Source organism: Lepidochelys kempii, chromosome 21, assembly GCF_965140265.1.
Source record: "Lepidochelys kempii isolate rLepKem1 chromosome 21, rLepKem1.hap2, whole genome shotgun sequence".
NCBI classification, from domain to species: Eukaryota; Metazoa; Chordata; order Testudines; family Cheloniidae; genus Lepidochelys; species Lepidochelys kempii.
In genome coordinates, this window is record NC_133276.1 from 13,093,505 (window position 1) to 13,117,441 (window position 23,937).

General features: G+C 49.4%; 1 protein-coding gene across 5 annotated transcripts; it reads left to right on the forward strand.

Annotated features, from left to right (window-relative positions):
• The first annotated feature begins 954 nt into the window (after positions 1-954).
• LOC140901275 (adhesion G protein-coupled receptor E3-like) lies at positions 955-22,619 on the forward strand. 5 transcript variants are annotated; one of them, XM_073319803.1, is made up of 17 exons: positions 955-1,015; positions 2,506-2,538; positions 3,220-3,249; positions 5,451-5,618; positions 5,857-5,933; positions 6,467-6,574; positions 7,957-8,134; positions 8,548-8,667; positions 10,564-10,757; positions 12,740-12,910; positions 16,586-16,783; positions 17,833-18,068; positions 18,323-18,389; positions 19,320-19,411; positions 20,637-20,805; positions 21,275-21,379; positions 22,152-22,619. In XM_073319803.1, the coding sequence occupies exons 1-17, from the start codon at positions 985-987 to the stop codon at positions 22,203-22,205; spliced, it is 2,031 nt and encodes a 676-aa protein (XP_073175904.1). In that variant the 5' UTR covers positions 955-984; the 3' UTR covers positions 22,206-22,619. The 5 variants fall into 5 exon arrangements, with proteins under 5 accessions (XP_073175904.1, XP_073175905.1, XP_073175903.1 ...); XM_073319804.1 differs by lacking the exon at positions 6,467-6,574; XM_073319802.1 differs by lacking the exon at positions 22,152-22,619 and having other exon boundaries at positions 21,275-21,463.
• The last annotated feature ends 1,318 nt before the right edge of the window (positions 22,620-23,937 follow it).

Genomic DNA, 23,937 nt, shown 5'->3' on the forward strand with positions numbered 1-23,937 from the left:
TTTTTTTCCCCCAGTGAAAACATTTGAAATTAAAGCAAATTGTTCATTTCCTTTCGTGCTGCAATTTTTAGTTTCCTTCGGCTTTCGGACAGTCAAAGATTTCCTTTAAACTTGTTCACTGAACAACCGTGAGTTTTTGAAATTCTTAAAAAGCTGGAGCCTATTGGTGGACATGAGAGAAGAAACTCTACTACCATTGAATATCAGGGTTGGAAGGGACCTCAGGAGGTCATCTAGTCCCACCCCCTGCTCAAAATGGGACCAATCCCCAATTTTTGCCCCAGATCCCTAAATAACCCCCTCAAGGATTGAACACACAATGCTGGGTTTAGCAGGCCAAGGCTCAAACCACAGAGCTATCCCTCCCCCCCTACAACCTTTCCACACTACTGAACCCCTTTTAGGAGGCTGATTTGTCTTGCATACCCCTAAGTTTCACCTCACTTAACAACTACTTGCTTATAAAACCAGACATCAAAATACAAAAGGGTCACAGCACACTAGTTCTGAGAAATGGCTGACTTTCTCATTTTTACCATATAATTATAAAATAAATCCACTGGAATATAAATATTGTGCTTACATTTCAGTGTATCTTATATCGGGCAGTATAAACAAGTCATTGTCTCTATGAAATGTTAGTTTGTACTGACTTCACTAGTGCTTTTTATGTAGCCTGTTGTAAAACTAGGCAAATATCTAGATGAGTTGATGTGCCCCCCTGGAAGACCTCTGCATACCCCCTGGGATTCGCGTATGCCTGGTTGAGACCCACTGATCGATTGTACAGTGAGATAGATAGAGGGCTAGCTGCTGTACAGAGCGATTAGCAGGCAGAGTCCATATAATGAATGTTTCTACAAGAAGGCCCCAGTATTTGCGGAAGTAAACAAGCAATTTCTACCCTATATAAGTCAGTGCCAGCAGTTTGAAGTTCCTTCATGCTTTGGAACTGATGACATATTAACACATCCCAGCAACACCATGAGGAACAGACCCAAGTGCTTTTTGTGGGGTGAGTACGACACCCAGGGCCAGAGGGGGGACCATTTTCACTGATCTGTGGGACAATATTTAAAGGTCATGTTCTCCGGGAATTTTATTGTGTGAGAATTGTTTTTTTAAAATCACACTCGACTATTTGATTTTAGGATTATTATAAAATTAGACTGATTCTGGGGTCAAAATCTTCCTTGGACCAAAATCTATTTATCTGTCATCATATGGGACATCTATCTGTCTTTCTACCTATATAATCTGTCTATAATGACTTAGTCTTCCATCCCTCTATTTTTCCATCTGCCTACCTGTCAACCTAGCATCATCATATGAGACACAGTCTTTTGTCCCTCTATCAGTCCATCTATCAAGTGGTTAGAAATGCATTCAAGAGATTCTAAGAGGGGGTCATTTATAACATGTATTTTATATGTGTTTTTTCTGGTCTATAAGGTTATTATAATGTGCTCGACTCCATAGTATCTGAGCACCTTTCAGTAGTTCATTAAGCAATGCAACTAACATCTGTTTCATAGTAGCCTTGTCTTCCAGCCCCCTCCGCTTGTAAATTACGCCAGTTTATACTGGACCCAATTACACCCTTGTAACAGCTTGTGTAACTTACACCTCTTGTTGTGTTAGTGAATATCAGGCTGATTTAACTGATGTCCTGCTCATGCATGACTGGCATTCCACTACAATACCAGCTCCTTTCCCCCCGCCCCCCGCCATTCCCCTCTTTCTAGAACTAGCGCTAAATGAGCAGCTCCAGAGTGCCTCTGGAATCGCAGCTAGAGACAGGAGCCCAGCAGAGCTTTTCTGGGACCATTAATTTCAACACACCACACAGCTTTTGTGCAGCTCTTTTCCTACACACTGTTTACTTAAATGCTGCACAGAATAAAATGATGTGGTGTAATAAAAAACAGCAGAGAGGGGGACACACTAAAGGGGATGGTAAATGCCAGGGAGAAAAGGTGCATTTTCAGGTGAGGTTTAAACACAGATGGAGAACTCATGTGGCAGAATGAGGCAGGGAGGCAGTTCCAGGCCTCAGAGGTTGCAGAGGAGAAGACTCTTTCACCAGTCGATTGTTCAAAGGGAGTGCGAGGAGGCTGGCAGTAGAGGAGAAGATGGAGCAAAGCAGAGGGGAGTAAAGAGAAAGACGTGAAAATTGGATGGTGCAAGTGGGTTTGAAAAGCAAGGTCAGATTTGAAATGAATGGGGAATAGTGTACAGGACAGAGACCCTGGGTAGAGTACAAAGCCCAGTGGTCCTGGAGCTGTCTAGAGCAGAGTCCCTTGCCTGCTAAAGTTGGAAGATAGTGAGACTTCCAGTCATTTCAAATCACATGTTACCTTTCTTTAAAGAACAAAGAGTCCTGTTGATTAGTACATAAGGCCTAGCCCCATCAATTGCTCTGGGTGGGGTTAACAAGGGGGAAGCCCTCACAACCTCTGCCCTCAGACACAACCCTTTTAACATCCGATTGTTATTTAACTGCAGGTCTCGGATTCCTTCTTTTCTGCGATGAAGCAGGTGGGATTATTTTTAACTTTCTGACTTTGGGTGCATTGCCTGAGTTATTTTTCCCATCTAATGGGGGAGGCTGATCGGAATTTAGCCTGTGCCTATTGGTCTGTACTTGTGGTGGGAAGCAATTATTTTGGCATTTATTCTCTGCTGTGTGACCAGATACCACCACAATGGGCATAGCATAAATAAAAAAACACTCCAGGGCCCAATCTGGCAAACATTTATTCACTCAGGAACCAGCTGAAGTTAACAGCACTCCATGTAGGACTAACGTGTGGGCTTAGTGCCAAACCTATGGAAGTTTTTCCATTGACCTCAGTGAGCTTTGCATCAGGCCGCATACAGTACACAGGGCAGCAGCTTTAGGTCCTTAGTTTTGTAAAGCCCTTTTTACTAAGGGCCTGATCCTCAGCTGCTGTTAATCAGTTTAAAGTCAATGGGTGGAGCCCGACCCAACTTGGATGACAATCAATGAGAAAGAGCCCCATTAAATCCAGTGGGAGTTGAATCAATTGTCCCTTTCATGTCTTTCTCCTGGATGGTTTCATATACTTGCAACATGCACATGTCGCACATTTCATATATGGAGCATCTTAACGTGTACTGGGATTTTTGTTCGCAGCTCTCCCAGGGCATTTACCTTAATGCACTCTCAGATTATTTGCCTTCTTTTTCTTTCCACAGCCTTCAGCTGTTATCATGTGACTTTCTACTGTGAGTATGAATTTTAATTCCCTCCAGTTCCTTATTACATTTTAATAAGAAGGGAAAGGGGCCTAGGCAAACAGCTGGTGGTATTACAAAGGGGCCAGCACAAGGCAAAGAAGCAATTCCTAGCACTGAAGTGATGTTTGAGGATTTGGTAGGCGGTCCCTGTGTGTAGAGCCCAAGAATTCCGTTTGGCAAAGACTTTCGAGACTTCAAACTCTGGCTCAGTTCCGAATCAGAACAACAGCTGATCATTCTGAAACTCTCCACATAGGAAATTCCAGAAAAAAATCATTTTGTGTCCACTAAAAATGTTTTGTTTCCATTTTCACTTTTGAAAATTGTGTATTGTATTAGAAGCTAATGCATATATCACCTTCTCCTGTTTCCAATGCCAAGCTTCGGTAGGGCTGACTTCTGATGGTTTCTTTGGTACCCAGACTGCCAGCCACCTCAACTGTAGTCTTGTACAAATGAGGAACTGAGGCACAGAGAGGCTAAGTGAGTTGCCAAAGATCACACAGGAACTTCAGTGGCAGAGCAGAGATTTGAACCCTGGTCTCAGGTCATGCCCGAAACCATATATAATAATACATAACACGTTTTTAAAAATTGACATGAAAAGTAATTTCAAAATGAAAAATCAAAATGTTTTGTTCTGAAAATGTCAAATATTTTGACATTGTCAGAATTTTTTTTTCTAGTTTTCTTCCAAAAACAAAATTCTGGAACAATTGACCCAATTTCACAAAGCATTTTGATTTTGATGGAAATGCATATTCTCAGGAGAATGGAGCCACAAGAATGATTGAAGGATTAGAAAACATGCCTTGTAGTGAAAATTACAGATACAGGCATAAATATATATTGGCACATGAAGAGAAGGGAGTTACCTTACAAGTGGAGAACCTACATTGCTGGCCAATTCAGTCAGGGTGGATGTGGTCCACTCCCAATAATTGTGACCCAGTGCCAGCAGACAAATAAAAATAACCCAACATTTGTTAGTTTGAAAAATCTTATCATTTTTCAGTTAATCTCATGATTTTGGGGTGTTTGCTTAGGGTTAGTGATCCCACCCCCACTTACCTACATCGTCCTCTGATGGCTTGGTAGCCTGACCAAGATCAGGTAACTCCTCCCCAGGGCTTTTAAGGGGATGGTGATTGGCTGTTTCCCCCACATCTATCCCCCTAATCATAAGTATCTTCCACCACTTGTGTCCCAGCCATCATCCTTAACTCTGGACTCTCCTACCCTCACGTCATCTGTGTGTGCACATGTCCTGCCCGCAATGCAACCGCACCCCCGAGCTCCACCCATCTCAAGTCCAGCTCGGCTGCAACCTTCAGCCGGGCCTTCACGCCCCTTCCTTTGCAACTTCCTCCTCTGCTCCATGCCCAGCTCCAGGCGTGAGCAGAACACAGTGCGGCACAGTGAACTGCGATCACGTTGCCCTCATCCTTGCTCGTCCCTACTGGCTCTCCGTTCCTTTCAAGATCCAGCTCAAAATTGCCCTCCGCCCACCCAAGCTCTGCAAGGAATCTTGCTCCAGTGGTGTAAGGACCAGGAGAACGCTGCCTATGTCCTCCCCCTTCCCCCTGCACGGCAGGTGAAAGGGCAGATAGTCTCGGAGCTCCTCTGCACCGGGGGACTTCCACAGCTGGAGTTCAGCTCCTTGTGTTTTAGACCTTCTCTGGAGTTCCCCCAGCCTGCCCCACAGATCTCGTCTTCCTCCAGCCCTTCCTCATTCCTGTTCATCTCCTGCTGGCCTCTTCTTTGGCTTGCTCCACAGCCAGGCTACTAACACTCTGCAAGAACTTTCTTCCCCTCAGCTCCTGCCATTTGAAAGCCCCCCGGAATCTCGCCACCTCACTGACTCCAGCTCGTTCTACCTCCCAGCTGAATGCATACCTTTCCACCCTGCCCTGCCTCTTTTAATCTCCTTCTGTTTAACTCAGTGAGGGCCTGATCCAAAGCCCATTGGAAAGAGTCTCTAATTGTCCTAGTTAGTGCTACATAGCCAGTTGGGATGCACATGTCATGAGCTCCAGCAGTCCCCGATCACCGGTGCTGAGGGTGATTCCCTGCCACTGCCCACTTCTCCACCAATTCCGCCCCATCGGAGTCTGATCTGGTGCCCAAGAGACAGGGCCAGCAGACCCTGACACTCTTGTACTGAAATGGGCGGCTTTTTATTGTTCCAGCTCTTTCTGTTGATGATTCTGAAGATGTAGAAAGCGGGAGTGGCAGCGACCATGACTGTGGCCCCAATGCGGTTTCCTGTAACATCTCTCACTGCATATGTGAAGATGGGTTCAGGTTCATCTCTGGAAAAGAGCCTTTCCTTGCTACCAGTGAGTCCGGCTGTGAGGGTAAGTGTCACACGAGCACTGGGTCTTTCTTCAGCATCTTTCATCCAAGGGTCCCCATACAGGGTGGAATTCACCTCTGTGCAGAGGGCCAGCACAGGTCCATGTATCACTTAAGGCCACGGGGACCCTACATTTGGCTCCAGGGTGTAAGCTGTGAACAAAACCAAAAATCAAGCTGCATTTGTCCTGCATAGCGTGAGGAGGACAAATGGTCTCACCCTGTTCTTTCCTTGCACAGAAATCCCCCTTCACTGCCGATCAGATTTCATGAGAGAAAATGACTACGTGAAGATGTGTTTGAATGGATCACAGCAGGTAAGTTAGCATTGTTTTGTGGATGTGAAAATAGCACTGGAGGACACACACATGGACAAGACACCAGCGTGGGATTCAGAAGAGCTGAGTCTCTGTTTCTGGCTCTGATACTGGCCTACTGGCTGACCTTGGACAAGTCACTTCGCCTCCCATGCCTCAGTTTCCCCCTCTTCAAAATAGGCTAATGATGCTGACCTCCTTTGAGAGCTGTTGATGAAAAGTGCTATATAAAGAGCTAGGGATTGTTATCCCCTATTCTAAGTGTCAATAAAGAGCACTGATGATAATTCCCAGGCAGGGTTTCCTGCCCTGCTGAGATGAGATAGAAGGGGTGAGATAGAACATATGAGCAATGCAGTTCTTCCATGAACGGTATTTGTGCCTCCTACTGATGTAAATCAATGTAGCTCTATTGGCTTGCATGCAGCTATATCGATTTACACGAGCTTATGTTCTGGGACACTGTGCATGACTGGCCTTTATTCACTGGATGAACCCTAATGACATGTGTCTTATCTCTTGTGGTTTCCTAGATTAATTGGGATAACAGGAAAAACAGCTTGTTCTGTTCGCTGGTCAATTCCACCCTCAGCCTCCTGACACCTGCCTGTGAGAATGTCAGCTTCACCACTTCCCTAGAGGTCAGAAATGTTCCATTGTTAGAGAGACCCACCTTTAACACTGGGACACCCCGGTCTCTGCCAGGACTGGTGTAGCTCCCTGACTGACACTGGCTGAGCCTGTTTAGAATCCTCTTGTAACACTCCACTTTAGGAACAGGTTTCAGAGTGGCAGCCGTACAAAGAACAAGGAGTACTTGTGGCACCTTAGAGACTAACAAATTTATTTGGGCATAAGCTTTCGTGAGCTCCACGAAACCTTATGCTCAAATAAATTTGTTAGTCTCTAAGGTGCCACAAATACTCCTGTTCACTTTAGGAACAACTGCCCAGAGCCTGAAAGGTATTGCATGCCTAACTCCAGAGCCACCCTTAGGATTTATGGGGCCCGCCGCAGTGTTATTAAACTGGTGCCCCTATGCCCTCCTTACTCTTAGCAACACAAAATGAATACGGCCCCTGCCTTCTGCCTCGTAAGGAGACTGCAGCGTGCACTGGGTGTGTGGGAGCCAACCCGCGCTTACCTGCTGTCCTGGTCATAGGGGCGGACTCCGTGGGTGGGTGCTCTAGGTCTGGAGCACCCACAGGGAAAATTTAGTGGGTGCAGAGCACCCACCAGTGCAGTTACCAACTCTTCCCCCTCCCTCCCAGTGCTTCCAGAGCACCGCGAACAGCTGATTCTCGGCGTTCGAGTTCCAGGAGGGAGGGGGAGGAGGGGAGACAGGGCATGCTCGGGGGAGGAGGTGGGGAAGAGGTGGGGTGGGGGTGGAGCAGGGGTGGGATGAGGTGGGGTGGGGGTGGGGCCTTGGGGGGAGGGGTGGAGTCGGGGGAGGGCCTGGAGCAGAGTGCAGGGGTTGAGCATCCCCGCAGCAAGATGAGAAGTCGGCGCCTATGGTCCCAGTGGTGCCCCAAATTTTTGGGTGCCCTAGGCAGCCGCATTTGCTGCGTATGCCTAAGGACAGCCCTGCCTAACTCCCATTGACATCAAATGTATCACTGAGCAGTGGGCCTGCAAAAGGTGTATGTGTCACTTACATTCTGTAGGGTTTATAGGAGACTGAAACAGGCCTTGTTCTGGTCTTCTGCACAGGGGTGGCAATCGCTCGACAGGATAGTCCCTGTCAGTCTGTCTGTCTGCCTATCCGCCTGCATGGATTTTCCACACAGATTTTAGGACTATCCTTCACCGTTTTGGTATCTCCATAAGTATTTGAGTCGTCTCCTAGGGCCCGACCCCAAAGGCCACAGAAATCAGTGGGCTGCAACCCGTTTCCCACCAGGAGTTCCACACTTAAGTGTGTGGAGCTGGACAGAGGGAACATAGCCCCCGTTGGAATGAAGGGGAAAGCCGGAGACTTTCCAAACGGTCATGATGCAGGCTCTGACCCCCTTACCCTCTCTAGGAGACAGCGGCATCCTTCGAACATGTCCTTGTGGACAGCTCCCTCTGGAGCATCGAAAGCATGGAAGAAGTCGCTTCTGCGGCAACGCTGCTTCTGCAGAGTGTGGGGTCAGCCGCAGTGACAGCTGCCCTGGCCTCTCCGGAGAACCAAACCCAGACTGCAACCACCAAGCTAATGGGTAAGAAGTAGACTGGGCCCGAGCCATGAAATTCACATAGGTGTCGGGCGCTGGGTTTTTAACCACTTACCCCCAGGTTTTTGGGATGTTCAGCACAGGGTTATGATTAAGTCTGTCTTAGAAAGAGGCTCTACATTCAGCCCTGGATCCAGGTGTGGATTTAGAGGCTGGAACCAGCTTTTTGACAGAATGCCTTGGGGGCTGGTCCATGTACAGAGATATTGCCGTTGAAGTTACTTTGATTGTAAGAGCAGTGGGGCAGGGACTGTCTCCTCCTACCTGTCTGTGCAACACCCAGCAGAGTGGGGCCCTGATCTCTAACTGGGGGCCTCTGCATGTTACTGTAATACAGCTAATACATGTGCATGAGAAGTACTCAGTTACCCGAGCCCCTTTCTCTTGGCGCCTTTCAGCGATTCAGACGAAGCTCACAGATGAGAACTGTAGTCTGCGGAGTGAGGTACTTGGGTTCAGTGCTCGCGAAGACAGAATGGATATTCACTGCACTGCCGTCACTGATCCTGACATGGAAGGTACCATGGAGACATCCCTGCAACCCACTGATCATAACTACTTTCCTCTCCGGTGCCTTGTAGTTCAGGGCTCATATATAAAACTGGCACCCTCGTGGATTAGTAACTTGCTCATGGCAAGTTGGCCCTTACTCTGTGAATGGCGCCATGAGGTCTACAGGACTCTTTGTGGAGCAATTTACTATCCATTGTCTTCAATGGGTTGACAACAGTGAGTTTGATCCCATATGAGTAAAGGGGCAGAATGCAGCCCGTAGTGTGGGGACCAGCCATACTGTGCAAGTCCCTTAGTAATGGAATCACCGAAGCAGAGAAATGTAGAGCTGGAAGCGACCTCAAGAGGTCACTTAGTCCATCCCTCCACACTAAGGCTGGATGAAATATACCTAGACCAGCCCTGACAGGTGTTTGTCCAACCTGTTCTTAAAACCCCCCAATGACGGGGATTCCACAACCTCCCTAGGTCACCTGTTCAAGTGCTGAGCCATCCTTAGAGTTAAACAGATTTTCCTAATTTCTGACCTGAAGCTCCCTGGCTGCAAAAGCTGAATCCTTCCTGTCCTGCCCTCGGTGGCCATGGAGAATAATTGATCACCATCCTCTGTATCGCAATCTTGTATGTATTGAAAGCCTGTTATCAGGTCCCTACTCAGCCTTCTCCTCTCTGAACTAAATATTCACAAATCTTCCTCATAGGCCAGTTTTCTAAATGAGCGTCTCATTGATTTCTTGGCTCCCCCGCTGGTGTTAATGCACCGCCAAAGGGCCCTGATTCTGCTCAGTACCCTCAACTCTCACTGATTCCCCAGGGTCAGGCCCAGGTCTTGCATGCCTTAAAAAGTCCTTCCTTCCTGTTCTTATTGGATCAAGCACTTCCACAGACACCGAGGTCAGGGCAAGTTTGCCCAAGTAGGGACTCAGTGGGCCCTTTCAAAGTTCGCTGTGCGGGCAAGAATGTCATATGGGCCTGATCAAAAGCCAATCCCAGACAGTGGACAGGCTTTTAAACCATTAAACCTAGCAGAGAAAGGCCTGGCAAGAACAAACAGCTGGAAGTTAAAGCTGGACGCATTCAAATTAGAAACAAAGCACAGATTTTTAACAGAGGACAATTAGCCATTGGCACAAACTGTCAAGGGAAGTGGTGGATTTCTCATCTCTTGATAGATCCAGATGGTTGCGTTTCTGGAAGAGATGTTTTAGCCAAACTCAAGTGATTGAGCTCAGTAGAGGAATAACAGGGTGAAATTCTCAGGCCAGGTCAGACTAGAAGATCTAATGGTCCCTTTTGGCCTCACAGTCTGGGAATATTGTCCAATCGGATGCTATTTGACCCCAGTCCGGTTCACACAAGAACGGCCGTACTGCATCAGACCAATGTTCCATCAGTGGCCAGTGCCAGAGCTTCAGGGGGAGTGTAACAAACAGAGCAATTTGGAGAAATCAACCCCTGTCTTCCCCTCCTGGCTTCTGTAACTCAGAGGTTTAGGATAGCCACAAGCTGTGGGTGCTGAGTGTCCCTCTGAAGTTACTGGAATTTGTCGGCACCTTGCAGAGCTGGACTCTGTGCTATCTTACCTTAAGCAACACGTCCGGGAAATCATTTTTACCCGTTGGTTCAGCCATTCTCCGGAGCTGGTGGAAACATTTTTTTTTGTCCTGCAGAAAATGATAAAATGATAAAATGGCATGTTGAGCAAAAAATTTCAGTTGTTGGAAAAATTTCTCTTTTTTTGACAAAAATACAAAAAATTGAAGGAGACGGGGGGTGGGGGGGGGTCATGTTCATCACAATTTTTTTGCAGGAGGAAAACCAAATTCCCCAACTAGCCCCACCATCTGCCCCTAAGCTGTTTCAGTCCCTCCACCCTCACCCTCACCCTCACCCGCTTGCAGGTTCTGCTGTCGCTTTTATCTCCTACATGGGGCTGGAGTCCCTACTGGGAGGGAGATTTTTGCAGGATGAAAATCCAGGGAGCAAGGCAAGACCAGAACAGGTTCGCGTGAACTCCAGAGTGGTGAGTGCCTCCACCAGCACCTGGAAGAAGAAGATTTCCAGTCCCATCAACCTCACCTTCCAGCACCTTGAGGTGGGTCGACAATGTGTGTCCTCAATATGTCAACAGCATGAGCTGGGGGAAAGGAGAGTCCGTTATCAACCCATCTCGTCTGTTATGGTCCCCCGCAGAGTATGGCAGTCCGTAAAGGCCCAAACCACGACCCTGGGTCTCTGAGAAGCCTCAGGGAGTTTTGGATCTGGATTCGCGTCTGGATCGGAACTCCATGACTTGGGCCCAGCTTTAGGTGCATGCTGCAGGAGTTCAGTCAGAGTGGTGGTAATAGGTTTGCCACCTCTCAGGTACGAAAAACCAGGACACGTGGGACGATGCTGTGCCCTTCCAGCTCTCACAGGGCAGCCGCCTCAAAAGGGGGGGGGGCGATCCTGGGGAAACCTGGACAGGTGGCAACCCCAGGTGATAGGTTAAGACAAGAATCTCTGTCTTCCTGGCCTCATGCCCTGTGGCGGTGAAAGGCTCAGAGAGGGGGGAGGATATTGGAGAAGTATCATGGGATGATGTGTTCACCACGTCTGCCACCCCGGAAATGGCAGGGAGGGCCGGCCATGGGATCCCACTGCCGTGGCACAGCAGGTCATGGAATGTATTTGGCAGGGCAAGTCATAGGATCCCATTGGCAAGTCGGGTCCCCGGATACCCTCTGCTTGGCATGGAAGCACCTGGGATCCCGATAGTGCGCCAGGGGCTGGGGGAAGGGCACCACCAGATGCATCCCTGTATCCCATGGTGCTGCCCTAGACTTCTGTGAGGTCACTGCCTCACCCCCTGTACTGTATCACCGGCCCATTGAGGCTGCTGCCTGGCTCCTCTGTTTCTTGGGTGGCTGCTGGCCTGACATGGACTGGGATATGATCAGCACACCAAGCCCTCTCTCCCTCTCCAACCTCTCAGTCTGTCTCCCCGTCCCTGACCTCCCCATTCCCAGGAACCTATGAGCAGGTGGATGTTTTCATTCTCTTTGTGGTGGGTTTTCTGGGTGTGGGGGGAGCCCCCATTGGGTTCTGTTCATTTAATTTTGCTTGGTCGTGACCCATCATTGAACAATCCCAATTCTAGAGGACTGGCCAAACCCAAAGCCTGGACCAAATACCCCAAGTTTTAGGATCCATCCCCGAAAGCTGTGCCGTGGGCCCATTTCTTGCAACGAATATTTCTAACCCCTTGGGGCTGAATACTGAGGCTCAAAATCACCCTGGTGTAGCTCAGCTGATGCCATTGGATGAATGAACCTTGTCTTCCCACCACCTCTCCTCCCCCTGGTGTTTGTCCATACCCCCTCATTTTGTCTCTTCTTAGGTTTTAAGCTCTTTGGGGCAGGGACCCTGTATGTATCTCCCAGACAGTAGGGAATATCAAAAATAAGATTTCAGACTGGCGCTCCAAGGATGCAGATTCTACTCCAGGGTCTTCTGTGGATTTGCTGGGTGAACTTGGACAAATTACTTAACTGCTCTGTTCCCCAGTTTCCCCATCTGTAAAATCAGGTTAATCCAACTGACCTTCATTTAAGGTCCTTGGATAAAAATAATTATTGATGGTGCTATACAAATATTTATGATTAATAATAACAATCACTCTGTGTTTTGCACCATTGCTGTAGTAGAGTGTCGAGATGTGGGTCTCAATAAAGGTACTTTATGCCAGTCCATTATTTCTGATGCCTGAAATTAGCTGAAGACTTGTCCCATGGGCTCTCATCCCCTGAGATCTAGGAAAGACCAAACACATCAAAGGATCCCAGGGACACATGACTGGCTGTAGCAGTTCAGCCCATGTGTCCAACAAACACAAGCATCCTTCCTGATGAGTCTAGTTGTTTGTGCCATGCAGAGCACGGTGGGGAGAGAGAAACTCCTGCTTGACCCTAATCACCATTTCCTGGAGGGAATCCAGGAGCTCCGAACTCATCCCTGTGTTGATTTGCTGTTAAAGACTCTGCTGTTGCTTAATATGGTCTGAACCCCCTTTCTGTCTGTGATTGCAAATCCTTGCAGGACAAGACTCTGCTGGATCGGGCCATCTGTGTCCACTGGAACTCTGCAGGCCAGGATGGTGTCTGGTCCCCCCAGGGCTGCCAGCACCTTCACTCCAATGTCACTCACACTCGGTGCAGCTGTCGCTACCTGGCCAGCTTTGCGGTGCTGATGGCGCCTGGTGTTGTTCAGGTATTTGGGACTTTGGGCTTAAAATCAGGTGTCTCTGGAAGGGTCAGTGCATGGGATGCTGGGCTCCCCACTGGGCATAATGATGTCCCCTTGGCCCAAGCAGTTGGCCAATACTCAGAGCCTTGCAGGGTGGAGAAATTGATGCTACTGCTCAGGTGTGTACTTCAGCGTAATCTTGTTTATGTACAAAACATGTACACAAAGTCCTGTTTTCCTGAACACAGGACATCCAAAGAATAGGCAGTTTTCTGGCTCATAAATCTCCACGCCAGCCACTCCAGCGAGCTCTGTGCCCAGGAAGTTCTGTCTCTCTGCTGCCTCTCTGGTGCTGGAGCACCCACAGGGAAAAATTAGAGGGTGCTCTGCACCCACTGGCAGCCAAGCTCCCCTCCCACCCTTCCCCACCTCCTCCTGCCCCCCAGAGCGCGCCGCGTCCCCATTCCTCTGCCTACCTCCCAGCATTTCCCACCCAGCTGCCGCCAAACAGCTGTTTGGCAGCGTTAGCACGCTCAGGAGGTGGGGGAGAAGCGAGAACATGGCGCGCTCAGGGAAGGAGGTGGGGAAGAGGCAGGGCCGGGGCAGAGATTTGGGGAAGGGGTTGGAATGGGGGCGGGGAAGGGGGGGAAGAGGCGGGGCCTCGTAGAAGGGGTGGAGTGGGGGCAGAACAGGGGGCAAAGGGGTGGGTCGAGCACCCACAAAAAAGAGGGGATGTCAGCGCCTATGCACACAGGCTGCAAAACCAATCTCCTAGACCCTGCGTCTGCAGCCAGTGCAACTCCTCAGCCCACACGGCTCAGCTCTGACCTTCCATGTGCCTTGGGCAGTCCCTCCATTGTTCATAGCTGTCTCTGCTACATAAACAGGATCAGACTTTAACAGCAGCAGAAACAACAACAGCTCCAGCCCATCTCAACTGACGTCTTACTCTTCTCCCCAGGGACAGCAGGATCAGGCCTCGGGGCAGAAATCCAAACCGACATTCATTTCTGTCAAATCCAATCTCCATTGCACCCAGCACACGTAGCATTGTCGTGCAAACATCACTGCAGGTTTCCTGCTGTCTTGGAGATCTTGGACCCTTCCTGTAGAGCCTTACGACTGACAGAATTCGATATTTACAACCCAGACTGGTCACCCACCCCTAGTACCACTGACTCACAAAGCAGGGTTCTCCTCTAGCTCAGACAGAGGACTGGGAGGAAGGACTGTCTCTTACCATGTGCCTGTACAGCACCCCTCCCAGTGGGCCCTGATCTTAGAAGGGGCTTCTGGGTGCTGTTGCAATAGAAATTCCTCTTTGCTGCTGCGTCTTCCTCTTTGCTGACTAAAATTAGTTTGTTTTACTGTTAGCCCTACTGAGCCAGCACTGCTAGATTTACGTGTGACTCGTGCAGAATTAGCAGAACTGGTCACTAGATTCCAGTTGCAGAATCTTTGTTGTGAGTGACGCACGCTCCAGAAGGAACCGCGCCATATGCTCTGACCCCAAGCTGAGTTTGCACGACTGGGAGTTAGACAAATATTTCTTTTGACCCATCCGCTGAGCAGCACATTTAATAGGGTCACAGAGAGGCTAAACATAGTGCTATTTCTACAGAGACCCACACTGTAGTCAAGGTGATCACAAGTAACAAGACCCATTCTGGGCACCTTTAATCCTATATACCTTGAATCAGAATAGCAGGGTTGGAAGGGACCTTAGGAGGTCATCTAGTCCCACCCTCTGCTCAAAGCAGGACCAATCCCCAATCTTTGCCCCAGATCCCTAAATGGCCCCCTCAGGGTTTGAACTCACAACCCTGGGTTTAGCAGGCCAATGCTCAAACCACTGAGCTATCCCTCCCCCTATCTAAAAATCTAAAATCTAAATCTAAAAACACGAGCAATTTTCTTTGTATAGGGTGTAGTTAAAAACTGAACTCCATGTTGCCATGAACCTGAAATTCTGTTTTTTAGTACTGGGGTTTGTGACAGGGCATTATTCCTCTCCTGTCTCTCCACAAAACACTTGGAGACCTTAGCTCACTCAGCGAAGGGCAGGGGAACAAAGGTATTTCCCCTTTTTGAGATCTGTTCTGGCTCCAACTCTCAAAGCATAGGATTTGGTGTCATGTCATATCATGTCATGTTGCACCCCCACCATCACCCACACGTTTCTATTTTCTGGGCTAATGGCTTGCTTAGCCCTGTAGCTTTCTCCAGCCCATGCCCAATCTATCAATTAGGCACAACTTTGCTCCTTAGATTTACTCCAGAGGGATTTAATTGGTGAGCCAGTGATCAGACTGCTGGTTAAAGACCATTGTGATAACCATCCATAGATCATCAACCTCTACTTTCCATGAGGGGTATAATTTTAAATACTGACAACTAGACATGTTGGAAGTATAGGCCTGCTTATAAGATGTTCTGTGTCTTTCCACTAGGGGGCGCTGTTGCTTTGGCAAATTCAAAGCAAGCAAATGAAGAGACAAGCAAAGCTCAGAGGAGAGAAACAATTCCCTTCCTTTGAAGGCAGTTAACATTAGGGTGACCAGATGTTCCAATTTTATAGGGACAGTCCCAATATTTGGAGCTTCTTCTTATATAGCTGCCTATTACCCTCCACCCCCTGTCCCGATTTTTCACACTTGCTCTCTGGTCACCCTAGTTAACATGGCACAGGATGGGGGGCTATGCTCATCATGGTGGCAGAGAAAATATTGCATATAATAATCTAGAAAAATCTCTTGCCATTATCTCATTATATCTAAAAAAACCCCAAAACAACAACAACAACAAAAAACAACCTATGGGCCAGATCCTCAGCTGGTGTAATCAACATAGCTCCATTGAACTCAGTGAAGTCAGCAGAGTTATGCCCATTTACACCCACTGAGGATCCAGGCCTATAAATGAAGTGCAATTAACTCCCTGGATAAACTGAACTAATGACTTTCTCTCTCCAGGGGCCTTCGCAAACTGCTGTAAAATGAGTCAATCCAGTGTACGGTCTAGTTCTTGCTTCTCTAGTCCTGGGCTGCCCGTTTAATAAAATGTCATGCTAATCCCCCAAGACAGTCAGTGTCCCATGAGAATCCACTGAATTTAGATCATGGCTGTCAGGCTAATACAGCAGAAACAGGGTTGGGGCAGTTTACAGCAATTCTCACATGTCTGATGCAGCATGTGTAGAGGAATCGCTTCTCTCACCTCTGAAATGCAGCTGCCTCTTGGGTAGAGTGTATCTCTAAAAATCAAGCCACTAGAACTTCAGCTCCAAAAGCCCAGGCCTCTGCCGCTTTAGCTAAAGGAAAACGTCTGTGGCCACCATTATACCAGGCCCCTGACGCACACTTTGGGCAGCCACGAGAAGGTGAGATGGCTACGTTGCTCATGCACGCAAAACCAGCATGATGCAGTAAGAAGCGGGGGAGGGATAGCTCAGTGGTTTGAGGATTGGCCTGCTAAGCCCAGGGTTGTAAGTTCAATCCTTGAGGGGGCCATTTGGGATCTGGGGCAAAAATTGGGGCTTGGTCCTGCTTTGAGCAGGGGGTTGGACTAGATGACCTCCTGAGGTGCCTTCCAACCCTGATACTCTATGATTCTATGAGTTCCCAGACAGACTAGAAGCACCAAAGGCCTTGGTGAGTGGGAGCAACCTATGGCCCTGACTTCAGCTGTTCTGTGTCACAGGTGGATTTTGCCCTCTTTGTGATCAGCCAAACTGGGCTCATCATCTCCCTGATCTGTCTCATCCTGGCTATCGTCACCTTCCTCTTCTGCCACCCCATCCGTAACACCAGCAGCACCTTCTTCCACCTGCAGCTCAGCATGTGCCTCTTCCTGGCCGATCTCCTCTTCCTAGTGGGAATAGACAAGACTTACAACAAGGTACAGTAGGCGCAGAATTCTCCAGGTACCGTTCACAGCTCCCGTTGTGGTTTCTTCACCTACCTGCATTGGGATCTCACATATGTTGGGCTGACTCCCAACTGGGCCGGATTCTGCTTGCACGTACACTCCGCTATTTCAGTGGGGAAAAAACCGAGGAGTTCTTGTGGCACCTTGGTATCCTGCTGTTAATTGATTTATCTCATTAGACTGACCTAACACTTGGTAAAACAACCCACATCCTTTCATGTATTTATACTGCTCCTGTATCTTTTACTTCATGCATCTGATGAAGTGGGTTCTAGCCCACAAAATCTTATGCCCAAATAAATTTGTTAGTCTCTAAGGTGCCACAAGGACTCCTCGGTTTTTTTTGTTGTTTGTTTGTTTTACTGATACAGACTAACACAGCTACCACTGAAACCTATTTCAGTGGAGTTACTCCTGATTTACACCAGGGTGAGTGAGAGGAGAATGATAGTAAATGGACTGCAGTAGAGATTGCACCACCCAGGGATGATTTTAGACCCAACAAATCCTGCCTCTCAGCAGAGGGTTAGACTAGATGACACTTGCGGTCCCTTCTACTCCTATGATTCTATGATTCTGTGACCCATTGTAACTGCAACCTTTGCTGGGGTCTGTAACTAGAGCTGGGTAAAACCTCAATAATCTAACCCTCACCCAATTGCCCCAGGTTAGAGGCTTCCTTTCAACCCCATAACTGGGCTGAGTTCAGTGAATCTGGGCTGATATTTGGAGCAGGCTGGAACTGATTCCATCCCAATGCAAATCTCAGCAGGTATGAAACAAAGCCAAAGCCTGCTCTGACCCTGCTGAGACAAGATCCCCAGATTTCCACTGGCTGTACCTATAATGCAGCATTGAGCTGGGGCAGTGCTCACGCCAGGTGTCCAACAGACTTAGGGTCAGTTTCAGTTTCCCACCCTAAGCGTTTGCCTGCCCACAATCTAGGTGCACCCTCCCAAGGCAGGAAGAGAGCTCATTTCTCCAAATAACCCTGGACTGACATTCCATTCCCCCTCCAGCTTATGTGTTCCATCACCGCCGGCTTGCTGCATTACCTCTTCCTTGCCTGCTTTGCCTGGATGTTGCTAGAAGCAGTGAGTCTGTACCTCATTGTCAGGAATCTGAAGGTGAAAAATTACTCAGGCACGGGCAGATGCACACGGAAATGCATGTACCCCTTTGGCTACGGACTCCCCGCAGTGATTGTGATCACGTCTGCAGCCAGCGCTCCCAACAGCTATGGAACTCCTTATCAGTAAGTCCTTGCGTGGCAAGGGGGAGCTTTGTCTCAGTATGGAGAACCTGTGCCAGAGCCTTGTGCCTAGGAGCACTTGTGCATCCTCCAGGCACTGGGGTGAATTCCATTCACACTGACTGTATAAAGACCCCCACCTTAGATCAGCAATGCCGGTGCAACCAGCTCACATGGCAGTGGTGCCGAGGTAGCAAATGCAGGCCGTACAGGTCTTGCCAGGGTTCTGCTGATGGCCTTTCTCTCTTTCTTTGTAGCTGCTGGCTCAATCCTGATAATGGTTTTAGATGGAATTTCCTTGGGCCTGTCTGCGCTGTGGTTGTGGTGGGTACAGCAGGGTCTCGGGTTTCCCAGAGCAGCAGAACCAGAGGGCTGTGGTGGAATCTCTTATAGATGGGAACACCAAAGAGATGGGGCCCAGACCAGAGTCACTAGGAGGAGGCGGGTCTGGGGCGCCCTGGGTCTGGAGTCTGAAGGCATACAACCCGACCTGACCAAGGAGATTTTGCAGAATGAATGCATCGCTACCCCATTTTGGGAACGGCAGCCCCCCGAGGAGCAGCTAGTGTAATCCCAGAGCTCTGGCCCCTACACGTCCTCAGTGAGGCTAGCAGTGACAGACACCCCAGACAGATAAACCTCCTAAGGAGAGCTATAGCCTATGGTGTGGGGGAGTTGGGGGGATGGGCCATCTAGAATATAAAGAACAACATTGTTCAGAGCCGTCTGAGCAACAGAGTGGGCCTGATTCTCCTCACACCTGGTCTCCCTCCATTGTCTTCAGTGGAGTTCCTCCTGATTTACACTGGCGTGAGGGAGAGGGGAAACAGGCCCAATGGAGTTACTCCTGGTTTACACCAGGCCGAGTGAGAGGGCAGTCAGGCACCACCGGGTATTTTTGACATTCATTGATGTTCAATATTCTCACAGTCCAGAACATTTCCTGGCCCGTTTAGGCTTCCCCCGTATATCGTCGACCTGCACAAGGCCTGGGGACTAGAGCAACAAAGTGCTGGGGCTGCAGGTCAGCCGTGAGGCATTTCTCTGGGACACTAGGCCATCTCGAACCACCGGCCAAAAGTAATTCTAGCCCCAGGGTCCAATTTAATCTTCCATCCCATGGGCCAGATCCTCAACTGGTGGAACTTGGTTACGGTCTGGTCAGGCGCTAGGCTGATTTACACTAGGTGGGGCTCTGGACCCTGAGGTTGAGATGAAATGTACGAGGGACTCCTTTGATTTTTCTCTTTACAGATAAATTTTGTATTTTTCTGCCTTACTCTGAAGCTTTTGCGAGAGCATCTTTCCTCCCTCAATGCAGAGCTGTCTACTCTGAGGAACACCAGGCAAGATTCCTAGGGGGAAATGGATAATCTCTCTCTTGGTTATTACGTGGTCCCTGTCACGACAGTGGCTGAATACCTCACTAACAGTTTTAGCCTCACAACACCTCTGAGTGGTGGATGAAATACTATGAACCTATTTCCAGATAGGGAAACTGAGGCATGGAGGAAGGTTGCCAACTTTCTACTCACACAAAACTGAACACCCTTGCCGCGCCCCTGTCCCGCCCTCCTTCTATACCCTGCCCATGCCCCACCCCTTATCCAAGGCCCCGCCCCCTCTCACTCCATCCCCCCTCCCTCTGTCACTCGCTCTCCCCACCCTCACTCACTTGTTCATTTTCACCAGGCTGGCTCAGGGGTTGGGGTGTGTGAAGGGGTGAGGGCTCCGGCTGAGGGTGCGAGCTCCAGGGTGTGGCCAGAAATGGGGAGTTCAGAGTGTGAGAGGGCTCCAGGCTGAGGCAGTGGGTTGGGATGCAAGAGGGGGTGAGGGCTCTGGGGTGGGGCCAGGTATGATGTTCACCAGGTTTGGTGTTCAGGAGGGGGCTCCAGGCTTGGGCTGAGGGGTTTGGAGAGCGGGAAGGGGCTCTGGGCTGGGGCAGGGGGTTGGGGTTGGGGGGATGAGGGCTCCGGCTGGGGATGCAGGCTCTGGGGTGGGGCTGGGGATGAGGGGTTTGGGGTGCAGGAGGGTGGTCTGGGCTGGGATTGAGGGGTTGGAGGGTGGGAGGGGGATCAGGGCTGGGGCTGGGGCAGGGGGTTGGGGCCTGGGAGGAGGTCAGGGGTGCAGGCTCTGGGCAGCACTTACCTCAAGCAGCTCCCGGAAGCAGCAGCATGTCCCCCCTCTGGCTCCCAAGCGGAGCCGTGGCCAGGAGGCTCCAGTTCCCGGCCAATGGGAGGGTGGCGCTTGGGACGGGGGCAGCACGCGGAGCCCCCCTAGCTGCCCCTACACATAGGAGCTGGAGGGCGGACATACCGGCTGCTTCCCAGGAGCTGTGTGATGCCGCCGGCTGGACAGTCAACGGCCCAGTTAGCGGTGCTGACCGGACCCGCCAGGATCCACTTTCAACCGGGTGTTCCTCTTTCTTGCTCTTCACTGAGCGTGGGCGTTACCTTTTCAAGGAATCTGGAATGGAAACTCAGGGGGAGGTTCTGCTTTCATGTCTGATGTTCTCCCTCCCAGTGCCAATATCCCAGTGGCTGTCACATGGTTGTTTTCCCCCTGTTTCAGGTCACTGACTTTTAAAGCCCTGGCTCATCTCTTAGTCCTGGGCCTCACTTGGGGGCTGGGCACCTTCCAGTTCGGGCCGCTGGCCACGGTGATGGGGTACCTGTTCACCATCACCAACTGCATGCTGGGAACCTTCATCTTTGTGGTGCACTGCCTGCTCAATAGAAAGGTGAAGCCTGCATGCCCCCAGCCTACGGGCAGCAGGTGTGGGCTGGGTCTGAGCTTTTACTGGGGGTGGCAAAGGAGTGGGGGAAGGAGAGAAATGAAGGGAGTGGAAAAGGAGAGGGGACGGGAGAGCAGTAGGGTGCTGTGAGGCAGCAATAGGGTGCTGAAATGCAGCCACCTCTGGGGCAAAGCACAGTAGCTGTTTAGCAGCATACAGCAACACAGTACAACCCTTTAGCGCCGGAACAGCTGGGCTGGATCCTCCATGGGGACATCTGAGATATCGCCTTTGGAGTCAAACATCAGCTGAGGACCTGGCCCGCGGAATGGAATTACCTGCACTGGGATTTGGCTAGCATGCTGGGATGGATTGGCGTGTGTTTGTGGGATTTAGCATGTCAAGATGTGATCAGGGACTTCTGTTTACATCCCTGCTCAGATCCCGTAAGTGACGGGGGATTTTCAACCCTCAGGTGAGAGAGGAGTATTGGAAATTATTTACGAGGCTTCGATGCTCCAAGGAAGAACCTTCGTCTTCCAATATTACTATGTCTGCTTTCCCCTCCAGCAAGGCCCCGGTAAGAGAGAATCGAAATGTAGATGAGCAGCAATGTACTAACCTCGAAGCTCCCGGCTTTGTCCCTTTCTCTCACTTCAATTAGCTCCATCGATAAGGTACTGCAAGCCTTGCCAAAGCTCACCCAGTCCATATAGCAAGTCTCCTTGTGGAGGACAGGGTTCACACTGGTACAGCTGAGCCCTGGGTTTTGCCCCCTTTGTGGTAAAAACCGAATGGGTTAGGCCATCGGGAGAAAAATACGGAATGACATTTTGCAAACATTTTCAAGAAAAATTGTCACCAACATTTTGAATTTTTGAAGCATTGCGACCACTCAGGAAGTTGGTATATGTATAAAAAAAAAAACAAACAGTCACAAATGTCGGCAAAGTGTTTTTGATGCGTTTTTGGTGCCAAATTTTTGCCACTCCACCTCTCCAGCAAAAATAAAGGGTGCCAAATTTTTGTCAAAAATATTATGCCACATTTTTGCAAAACAAAAAAGGGCCAAATTTTTGCCAGGAAAAAATGTTGACAAATTTTTGCTAATTTAAAAATGTCCAACCATCTCTAGCCAGCAGATAATTTCAGTAGTGGCTTTATTGGGAGTCTGAATGCCACCAGTGGCTTTTTAATGGCAGAGGATACCCACAGAGCGTTATCATTTTATAGCCAGATTCGCCCACCCTGATGTCCACATTGTGCTGCTGATGTGTAAGGCTGGCCCTGCACTCCAGGATTCTATCTCCAGTGCCTGATTCATACTTTGCTTCCTTTTCTTTCTGTTCCAGGATCCTCAGCAAAACGCTGTCCCATCCCACCAGCAGAAAGTGACGTGGGATTGATCTCCTTTGCCTGGCCTCTCTTTATTGGTTTTCAGTGCTGTTCTCCTCCCCTGGTCCCAGACACAGAGGAAAGGGGTTGACAGAGTCTCATTAAACGCTTCTGCTGTGTCACTAAAGAATGTCTCCATTCTCAAGCCCACAAGCTACAAAGCCTTCAACTGGTGGATTTTGAGCCACCAGGCAAAACTATGATACTTCAGGAGACCAGAGCTACGAAATCCTGATCTCCAATCCCTTCCCCCTGTGTAAAAGCAGTTTCATTCAGGTTTGGCTTAAGGAAGGCTCAGGTTGGATCTTTATCCAACCAATTTACCCAGTGGCCCAGTGTGTGCCTTGTTTGAACCTTACCCTGAAACCAGGGGTGAAAATAACTTAAGGGACTTACCGGAACTCAGGGCCAGGGTGCTGAGCAAGGTGTATGTGGGGGGCACCTCGGGCGGAAGGGGCGTGGCCCTGGGCGGAAGGGGCGTGGCCCCGGGCAGAAGGGGCGGGGCCTTTAAATCCCTGGGCCCTTTAAATCACCGCTGGAGCACTGGGGCTCCCAGCTGCCACTGTCACTACCAGAGGGCTCCAGCGGTGATTTAAAGGGCCTGGGGTTCCCGGCCGCTGCTACCACAGCCAGAGCCCTGGGCCCTTTTAAATCGCTGCCAGAGCCCCGGGACTCCCGGCCGCCGCCGCTACCCCAGGGCTCCGGCAGCAGGGCTCTGGCGGAAATTTAAAGGGCCAGGGGCTCCAGCCACTGCTGAGAGCCCAGGGCCCTTTTAAATTGTCCACCTGGGGAAGCTGCCTCCTGCTGGTACAGTTGGCTGTGCATCGACTCTCACTGGTACGCCGTACCTGACCGCACCGGCTTACTTTCACCTCTGCCTGAAACTGATTCTAAACTAGGATCTACAGTCTGGACTCAAGGCCCAAAATTTGGATCCAGATCTGGCTTTTTCAACATCTTGACATTTGGAAGGGTGTGAGAGATCCAGGGGTTCATCTTAGCCCATCTTTTGTTCTTTGCTTTATGTAATCCTGTATCATTCTCATTGCAATACAGATTCGTTTGTACTAGTCATGCATGAATCTAGGACCCAGATACTATGGTGGTTGGTGATAGATACATAAGGTGGGATACTGGCTCCATTGACGTCAATGGCAAAACCCCCATTGGCTTGAGTGGGGCGGGAGTTCACCCACAGATTGTATTGTCAGTGGGTTTCTTTTTGTATTATAGCTGGAGATGGAGCCATGAATAAGGCTGAGGTTGCCCAAGTGTGTCCATTCCAAGCCCCTGTTTTCAAGTGTTCATTCATAACTTTAAACGTTTCCTTTTCTGAAATTTTTACTTTTGGGGCTGAAATTTTCCAGGCTTGGTAAATGATTCTGGAAAGTTTGAGCAAAAAATATGGTATAATACTCTATTTATACTATTTGAGAAGCAGTTTGTGATCATGTGATTAAAGGTTGTCTTATACAGGTAATGTTTAGACAGAAGGTGTCAGAATTAAGGTTGTGTGTCCAGTCTTAACTTTGCCATTCCCTGACTTCAGAGTGCTTAGCTGAGCAGCCTTAATGTTCTCTTGGTGTAGTTTTTCTATATGGAATATAGGCCATTATGGGTCTGATTATGATGATGAATAGCAGCTTACTTCATAGGCCACGGAGCCTGGGAGGGCCAACCGGGCCATGGTCTGACCACCTTTTGGCAAGGCCAAACCTGATCGGTGATGTGACCCTGCAGGCC